This window comes from Cryptomeria japonica, chromosome 2, assembly GCF_030272615.1.
Source record: "Cryptomeria japonica chromosome 2, Sugi_1.0, whole genome shotgun sequence".
Classification (NCBI taxonomy): domain Eukaryota; kingdom Viridiplantae; phylum Streptophyta; class Pinopsida; order Cupressales; family Cupressaceae; genus Cryptomeria; species Cryptomeria japonica.
The window spans coordinates 413,327,501-413,336,815 of record NC_081406.1 but is presented as its reverse complement, the minus strand read 5'-3'; the positions used below and the strand labels follow the sequence as shown (position 1 = coordinate 413,336,815).

The 9,315-nt window shown below is 37.7% G+C and overlaps 1 protein-coding gene across 1 annotated transcript; it reads right to left on the bottom strand.

The window, feature by feature from the left end:
- Positions 1–4,536: 4,536 nt before the first annotated feature.
- On the bottom strand, positions 4,537–7,132 carry LOC131061998 (cytochrome P450 720B2). Its single transcript, XM_057995840.2, has 9 exons — positions 6,771–7,132; positions 6,347–6,677; positions 6,083–6,238; positions 5,769–6,005; positions 5,608–5,691; positions 5,420–5,498; positions 5,215–5,336; positions 4,984–5,102; positions 4,537–4,887 (listed from the first exon to the last, which is right to left on the bottom strand). Exons 1-9 carry the CDS (start codon positions 7,025–7,027, stop codon positions 4,797–4,799), a joined length of 1,476 nt encoding a protein of 491 aa, XP_057851823.2. The 5' UTR covers positions 7,028–7,132; the 3' UTR covers positions 4,537–4,796.
- Between the last annotated feature and the right edge of the window lie 2,183 nt (positions 7,133–9,315).

Genomic DNA, 9,315 nt, shown 5'->3' with positions numbered 1-9,315 from the left:
GCTGCTAAATTTGAAATGAAAGATCTTGGTGCAGAAAATCACATTCTTGGGATGGAAATTAAAAGAGATAGAGTGAACAAAAAGCTATGGCTAGGCCAGAGTAAGTATGTGAATTCAATGTTACAAAGGTTCAACATGCAAGATTGTAGACCATTGGTGTTCCTTTTACAGTTGGAAAGAAATTATCTGTTGCAGATTGTCCTACATCCCCATCGGAGATGGAAGACATGAGAAGAGTGCCTTACCAAAGTGCAGTTAGAATTTTGATGTATGTTATGGTTTGTACTAGACCAGACATTGCCCAAGAAGTGGGATTTATGTCCAGATATATGCCTAATCTTGGTAGAGTTTATTGGGATGCAGTCAAAAGAGTCTTCAGATATTTGAAGGGTACCTTAGAGTATTCTTTGTTTTTTCATGTTAATTTAGTTGGAGACGATATTTCCCTTGATATTCATGGTTACGTCGATTCAGACTGGGCAGGTGATATTGATAGCAAAAGATCCACCAATGCTTATGTGTTTACTTAATTTGGTGGTGCAATTAGTTGGATGGGTAAGCGATAGGTTGTGGTTGCTTTGTCCACTATTGAAGCAAAGTATATGGCAACTACTCATTCTTGTAAAGAGGCCATTTGGCTTAAGAGTCTGTGTTGAAATATTGGAATAAAACAAGGAGCAGTGACAGTATATTGTGACAGTCAGAGTACGATCTGCCTAGCTATGAACTTGACATTTCATGCCCGAATCAAGCACATTGATATTCAGTATCATTTTGTCAGAGATATGGTCGAAGATGGTAGGGGAAGCCGGTAAAGGTAGAAACTTTGATGAATGTTGCAGATTCTTTAACTAAGGCCGTCAGCACAAAGAAGTTCAGATGGTGTTCAAAGTTTATGGACCTCATGGCTCTTAGCAATTGATTCATTGTGTTGATACTCCCTTTTCTCTTGCAAGGTATTCGACAAGTGGGATAATGTTGGAAAAATGGTGTCTCAACCTTACATTTACATGAGGTTACTATTTATAGTAAGTTTTCATTTAAACACGAAATGTTGCAAAATTCTCCCAGAAGCTTCTGATTGGTTAGATAAGCATGTCGGTAAAGTTTCGTCACAAGATCACAACTAGTTTTGAAGATATTAAAGTTTTTGTTTTGGAGGGGTGCGATTAAAGGTTTAAACTCAATGTTGGGGACTTTAGACCCTCTGAAATTCCCTAAAAAGTGGGTGCAAATGGTGTAGTAGTTTATGAGGCGATAGAGCAATTCACGAGCTTTCTGGTGCTTCAAACAATTTGTCAATTGGACACACAACTCGCAAGTTATGGCCTCCAGAAGTTTGTACTCTTGAAATAGGAAATATAATTTGTATCGGACATATAAATGAGGTGTAAAAGGGAGGGACACATGTTTATGTGTGTTTTAACACATCATAGGGCATCTAGATTGGAAATACGGTCGGCTATACTTTATTGGGTGGTTTCAACCCATGGTTTTGTAATACAGTTTGACGGTTTCTTGTATTGTATCTCCTATATATGAGGTGTGTGAGATAGAGGTTGTGTGTAAGAGTCTTATGGCTATTGAGTTATCTTTGAATCTTTGATTAGTGGTACTCTTGCGAAGAGCTTTCTCTGCAAGTATATTGTAATCTATTTTTTATTGTTGAATAATATATTTGGTGGCTTTTGGAGTGTGGGGTTTTTCTCCCGAAAGGGTTTTCCCCACGTAAATCACTGTGTTATGGTTTGAATGTTTTTATGTCTATTTTTATTTTTTGTAACTATTGTGACGATCTGTAAAAGTTTTTGCATTACCCTCCTCTCAAGATTAGTGTAGGAAGTTGTTCCGCTACTTAAATTCCTTACAAAATTACAAATTTGTTAGTAGCATTGGCAAATGGACATACAATTAAATTTTAGGGAAGGCCTATGTTCATTTCTCAAGCCACTCGATCAATCAGGAGCACACTATTTTAAGGTAGTCCCTAAAGAGCCCTAAGACCAAAAAATGTCAAACCATGAAATTATTAATTCTCTTAGTTTGTGGCACATAGAAATGATTCATTTGGACCTACAAATGGATGTGAAATCCCTCCAAACCAACCTCTCTCACTTTTATTCAAATCAGCCCTATTTGATTAAGCCAACATCAAATGCATTTTTGCAAAAATTGTTAGTGGAATGTAATGCCAAAATGACAAGATTGAGATATTTTTTGTTTCATGCATCATGAAGAAAATTGACTATACCAACAAGTCAAGGTGGTAGGTAAACACTAGGGAAGGCCTCTTTTGGTTGTCCAAGTCACCTATTCATTTTGGAGTGCACTACCTGAGGCAGTCTCTAAAGAGCTCTAAAAGCAAAATACTCCCAAACTATGACAAAGTTATTATGGGAGCTTGTGGCATGTAGGAATGATTTTAATGGACCTACAAGTGGACATCAAATCCATTCAAACTAGCCTCTCTCAGTTTTGGTCAACTTAACACTATTTGAGTGTTCCAACATCAAATGCATTCTTGCAAAAGTTGTTAATATTGCAAAAATGGAAAGAATCATTTTTTTTGTTTTGTGCATCATGGAGCGAGACCAACTATACCAACACATCAAGGTGGGTAGGTAAAATATAGGGAATTCTTGCTTCTATTGTTGAAGTTCGACAATGATTCTAGAGTGCAATAATCTAGAGTCTAGTCTCTAAACAACCCTAAGAGCAAAAAATACAAAATTGTAACAGATTTAGTATTTTTGAGAAATAGGCAATGTGTACACATCAAGGTAGGATGTTAAATGCTAGGGAAGGCCTCTTTGCATTGCCCAAGTCACTCAATCATTCAGAGATGCTATATCCAAGGTAGCCTTAAAAGAATCCTAAGAGAGAAAAAATGCAAAATTGTAAAAATTGCTGATAGTTTTTACAAATGGAAAGTATGGACACGTCATGGTAGATAGGTAAATTCTAGGGAAGTTCTCTTTTTTTTCCAAAGTCACTCGCTCATTTTGGGTTGCTCTATCTTGGGTAGTCTTTAAAGAGCCCTAAAAGCAAAAAAACCAACCAAACTATGACAAAGTCATTCTAGGAGCTCGTGACACGTAGGAATTCTTTTTCTAGACCTAAAAGTGAATATCAAATCCCTTCACACCAAAATCTCTCAATTTTGATCAACTCAACATTGTTTAGGCATTCCAAAGTCAAATGAATTCTTGCTAAAACTATCGATGGAAAGTAGTAAAAAATGGAAAGAAGCATACTTTTTGTTTTGTGCATCATGGAGTGAAAAACATTATACCAACACATCTAGGTGGGTACGCAAATGTTAGGGAAGGCATCCTTTTGTTACCCAAGTTCCCTGATGGTTCTAGAGTGAACTAATTCGAGGTAGTCTCTAAAGAGCCTTAAGAGTAAAAAATGCAAAATTATAAAAAAAAAAAATTATAGTAGTTTTGACAAATGGGTAGCGTGGACATGTTGAGGTAGGAAGGTAAATGATAGGTAAGGTCTCTTTTTTTTAACCCAAGTCACTCGATCATTCTAGGGTGCTCCATTTATAGTAATCTCTAAAGAGCCCTAAGAGTAAAACACGCAAAATTGTTAAAATTCGAGGTAGGAAGGTAAATGCTAGGGAAGGTCTCTCTTTTTTTGCCCAAGTCACTCGATCATTCTAGGGTGCTCTATTTGTGGTAGTCTCTAAAGAGCCCTAAGAGAAAAAACATGCAAAATTGTTAAAATTGTTGGTAGAGAAGACAAATAGGCAATGTGGACACATCAAGGTAGGTAGATAAATGCTAGGGAAGGTATCTTTTCATTACCCAAGTCACCTGATCATTCTGGGAAGCTCTATCTAGGGTAATCTCTAAAGAGCCCTATGAGCAAAAATGCAAATATTTATATTAGCATTCTAAGCATATTATATGTTTTCTTAGCATGTCTTCAAATTTATCAAAGTTGTTAATTCAACTTTAGAGGCTTGACTGAGGAGAATATCTTCACATACCAAACTCCTAAAAGTGTTCATCAATCTTACTAATTTTTCAAAAATGGGTTCAAACACCCAAGACTAGTCGATTTCAAGCAACAAAAGCAAATAGATCATTTTATAGTCAAAGGGTTATTTTTGCCGTCAAATATCATTTTTATGAATTTAAAATGTTAAATCTACGAGGAGAAATTGACCTCACAAAAATGTTGAGAACAATCTACTTCATATTTTGTCATTCTATTTCCAACACACAAGATTAAGCATTTTTGAGTTACAATTGACATTTATAAATTATTATCAAATTACTTGAGAACTATCTATCAAAACATTAAAATCAATTTAATCAAAACTACTCTTATTATGTGCAATTCTAAATTCTATCACATCTCTTGATGCTTATTATATTTATTAAATCCAATGTTAATAATAAAAAAAGTTTTAGTTGTTAATAAAAGTTGGGCTCTTATTAATTATGTATGCTAGAGGCAATAAACGAATCATTATCTTTTATAAGATGACATATTACGAATATTAAGAAATGATTGGAAAAAATGTCATCATAAAAATTATAATATCATTATTATTAACATCATAATTATAATAGAAGAGAACATTATTACATGAACCTCATTTATAGGTTAATATTTCCTTCAAATAAAAGTACATATGAATTTCAATTACTAATCCTTGTAAAAACTATGATATCATCATTATTAACTTCATAATAATAATGAAAGAGAACATCATTATTACCGACATGGACCTCACTTCTATGCTAATATGTCCTTGAAGTAATTTGAAGTGATCTGGCAGGTCACTGTAGAGGGGAGAGACGGAGGGGAAGACCCTTCACCATATATGTGTATGGAAAGTAATGTAGATGATCTTCTTCCACTGCCTCCCACCTGATCATCATCAACCGATTTTAGTTTTGGTAATACTAGAGTAAGAGTACTGAATGTCAAACGAAGAGAGTAAGATAAGATTGCAGGCAATTTAACCTGAATTTGGTAATGAAGCAATGGAGAAAGAGAGCCATCTCAAGTTTGGCAAACTGATATCCAGGGCAAAACCTGGCACCTCCCCCAAAACACAGGAACCATGGATCCTTGGAAAGCTCCTGCAGCAGCAACAACAACAAAGCAGCTCCGCCCATCAAATTCGTCTCTTGCGAGTTAATTAATTGTCAAGTCCAGGAAGAAAAACAGAGAGAGGTTGGACAAGTCGAATACCAGAGGAGGTTCGTGTTGCCAGCGCCATGGATTGAATGTGAGAGCTTCGGGGTAGTTTTTCTCATCCAGATGTGTGCTGTTCAGCAACACCAACACTGCCCATCCCTTGGGAATCACAAAATCTGCACTACTACCAATCAAATTAGTGGTCAAACACTTATTATACTCCCTTCTCTCTCTCTCCCCACGCCATAAATATCCATACCTTTGGTTTTGATGTCTTGTGCCGTCTCTCTGAAAACAGCAGGCGCAACGTTGCCCAGTCGTAGAGTTTCCTTGATCACCTGCGGTCCACATCAAACACATTTTGACTTCAGTCAGGTAATCTAAAAATTCCGTTGGAGATGCAGAGGCAGAGGCAGAGGCAGAGGGAGGGGTAAAAGGAGGACATACGCAATGGGTGAAATTCATGGAGGCGTAGTCGTCCCAGGTGAGCTTTCCATTGCCCCTGAGGCGCACCAGGGCGTCATGCTCCGCCTGCGTAACACTACAATCAGCAATAGACTCTATATAGCATATCAAAGGAGGGTTTGTTTTGTTGTAGGAATGCTCACCCTCATTTCATTCAACGCCCGCGGGCTGTCAGTGAGAAATTTTACAGCAAAAGTGAGAGCTTTAGAGGAAGTCTCGTAAGAGGCAAAGAAGAGAGACATTATCAACTCTGCAATGACCTCCTCGGGGAACGCGGCTTCCTTCAAAAGGTGAGTCAACAGATCACTGCGGACCACTTCTGGATGCTCCTTCCTCTCCTTTATGCACTCGTTTATCTTTTTGTGCAGCGTTTTCCTGGCCTGCCAAATTGCAAGGTAATCTCAAGACCTCACAAAATTGAACATACAATTACGACTGACGAAAAATGAGCACTCACCTTGATTCCCTTTGCGAAAGGCGAGCCCGGAATGTTGATGGGGATGGTTACGATCGCCCCTGCCAGGTCATCAAGAACCCTAAGTTTGTCGATTTCTTTCATATCGTACTCTGGATTTAAGTCGAGCAATTTCTTTGCCATCAAATTCAAAACAACCTGCGGGAATCCAATATTATTGATGATGAGAGGCGGGGGTGAGGATAATAAATTCATAAAATCTTTTGCTGGCTAAACAATCTTGAATATTGAAGAGGTGGGGTTTGCCTTATGGATCTCCTCCTGAAGATGCAATTCTCTGTTGTGGCCCTCCCACTTGCGCATTCCCAAATCAAAGATGTTCTGGATATAGCCAATGGATTCCGAGCTCAGCATCTCGGCGCTCAAGAATTTGTTAACAGTTCCATGGAGCTTCCTCTGAAGTTCGCCGCGCACCGCCAATATGCTGAATTTGCCAATGATGGTTCTCATTGACAGCGGGTATTTGGTATGGAACAGCCTTCCCTCGTTTTGCAGCACATATTTGCTGAACTCTGGATCCACCGTCACCACCGTCTTTGAACTCCCAAACAAATTCGATCTGAACACCGGGCCGTATCTGGAAATTCCCATTCCTATTCCCGATTAGAGACATGATTCAAAATGCAGGTAGCAGAAAGGAAAAAGAGGGAAGGAAATGACTAATTATTACTTGCGCTCGTGGTGGTCGACTAACTTTCGAGGGTTGTGAGGGTTGTTGATGGCTCGAAGGAAGGTGATTGTCTCTCCGATGAGCGGCCATCCTGTGGCCCCCCGCGGCAGAGGAAGGTTGTAATCTTTGTAATTTCCATTTCCGTTTCCACCAATCGCCCACCACGCCAGCGCTGCAAGGGCCAGCGTGAATGCCAATGCTAGCACCATCAACCCCAACTCCCAGTCCCACCCCCAGGTAGACATACCCACCGTCATCTTGTGCTGCTCTGCTCTACTCTACTCTACTCTACTCTGCTTCCTCTTCCGCACATCTCTTGTTTTTATATCCCCTAAACCAGATTCGCCACTTTTGTCTTCTTCTGCCGTTGTTAGGTCTCCAGGATTTCTTAAACCGTTCAACTTAAAACTCTGGACTACGGGTACAAGGAATTTCGTATTAATATTGACCGTGGTTAATTACCGCGTTAGCAACAACAATTGATACAATGTTCTTTCATTTTGTCACGATATTGTTTGGAATCAACCAACAATCAATGCTCACAATATTCTATAATTTTTTTTCATTTTGCGATCGATCTCGTAATGAGTATAAGATATTTTCCCCTATAATTTACCTAGCAAAAGGATTTTAGAGTTCGAACTTATAAATATTTAGTTAGGTAGGGCTACATTAGATGATGGGGATTTTATTAGCTGATGTAATTATTTGGTTGATTGTGATAAAGTTATATTATAATTATAGTTAGGTAGGGTTAGATGAAGGGAGTTTTATTAGGTGATGAAATTATTTTGTTGATTGCGATAAAAGTGTATTAGAAAAATATTTAGATGTCTATCTTTTCTCTTTTTGATTAATATCACAACTAAAATAAAAAGTAGGATGAAATTATCAAAGAAAAATAAAAAAGTAGGATGGAATGAAATTCAATGGAAAGTTGTTCCTATCATTCGAGGATGATGATGGAATTGATGAAAGTGAAGCCCTTTAAGAGAGATTTTGGGAAAATGGATCCCAAGAGATCTATTCAAAAGACAAAGGATAAAAAAAAGATGTGTCGTGATGGATAAAAGAAGACTTGGAAGAATCACATTGGGATGATGTACATGCCATGGATATATAACTAATTGTGCATGAGTATTGGACATATTGATTAACATCACTTGGATGAGAGGATTTTAGATTTGCATGGGTGTACATTATTGATGATGACGATATCTTGCAAAGATGTAATGCAATGATAATTACACATGTCTGGGTAGAAAGAAAAGGATGGATAAACATAAGTAAAATGGTAAAATGGATGAAGGATGAATATCGTCAATGTAACTTCACATGCAAAGAGAAACATATTATTTGTTATAGCGCTAGAGTTATGCACCGTGATATAATGGATGATGATGATGATGCACCATGTGCGTATGGACTAACACAAAAACAAAAAAACGCTACAACTAGCATAATGATGGAAAGAGACACCTTGTCAAGGCACATGATCGTATGAAGGATGAGGGTGATCATGATAGTGTGATAGATGGAGCACTAGGACTATAGACACTATGAACTACACACAAAATTTAAAAAAACTACAAATAACATATTGATCCAAAAGGCACATTCTTGAGGCATGCCATCATATAAAGGATGAAGGAAAATGTGACAATATGATATATGGAGCACTGGGACCATATGCAAAAAATAAATACAAACACAAACACAAACACATGCAATAACAATAAAAAAGATGTAGAAAACACTAGGTGGTATCCAATGGAATGTTGAAGCCAAGGAGTATGGGATCATAAGTGGGATAGGAAGGAGACCAAAAAAGAACCAAATCATGGTGGGAGTAGTGTGACAATAGATGGAGGTGGAAAGGGGGTACATGCACCAAGATGGTGAACAAAATGTAACTATTAGAAGAGATGCTTAACTCCTGAAACCAAATGGTGACATATGCAGCAGGATGAGATGACTAGCATAATGCATCTTGCTATATCTTTGAGCTCTTTTTCAACTTATTTAAGGTAGATTGGCTATCATAAAACACCTTGCTAGAATATTTAACCCTCCTTGCATGACATTTTTGAGATGAGTGGAATTGGAATAACATAACTTGCTAGACTATTCAAACTCTCCTTCTCTACATGAATCACACAACATAACACATCTTGTTGTCATGTGTGTATTCATGTTCGCATGGACCACCTAGCATAATGCAACTTGCTAGCCTATGTATTCCATGGTCTTTCTTTCTTTTCTTCACATGAATCACCTAGCATAACACAACTTGCTATCCCATGGCATCCATGTTCTCTACCTTCTCCTCTCCATGAGCTCATAGCTTTGCTCCTAGTTGGATCATATTTCATCACTTGATGCATGTTGTTGCTCTTTTTTTTTGACCACTTATGTTCTTGTAATATCATTCTGAGAATTAGATTAGTGGCTAACACATTTGACAGTTTGACTATCGAGGTCTCTTCAACTATTTGAATTGGAGCATTTTTTATTTTAGTACTAACCCCTTATGTTGTGTGTCTTT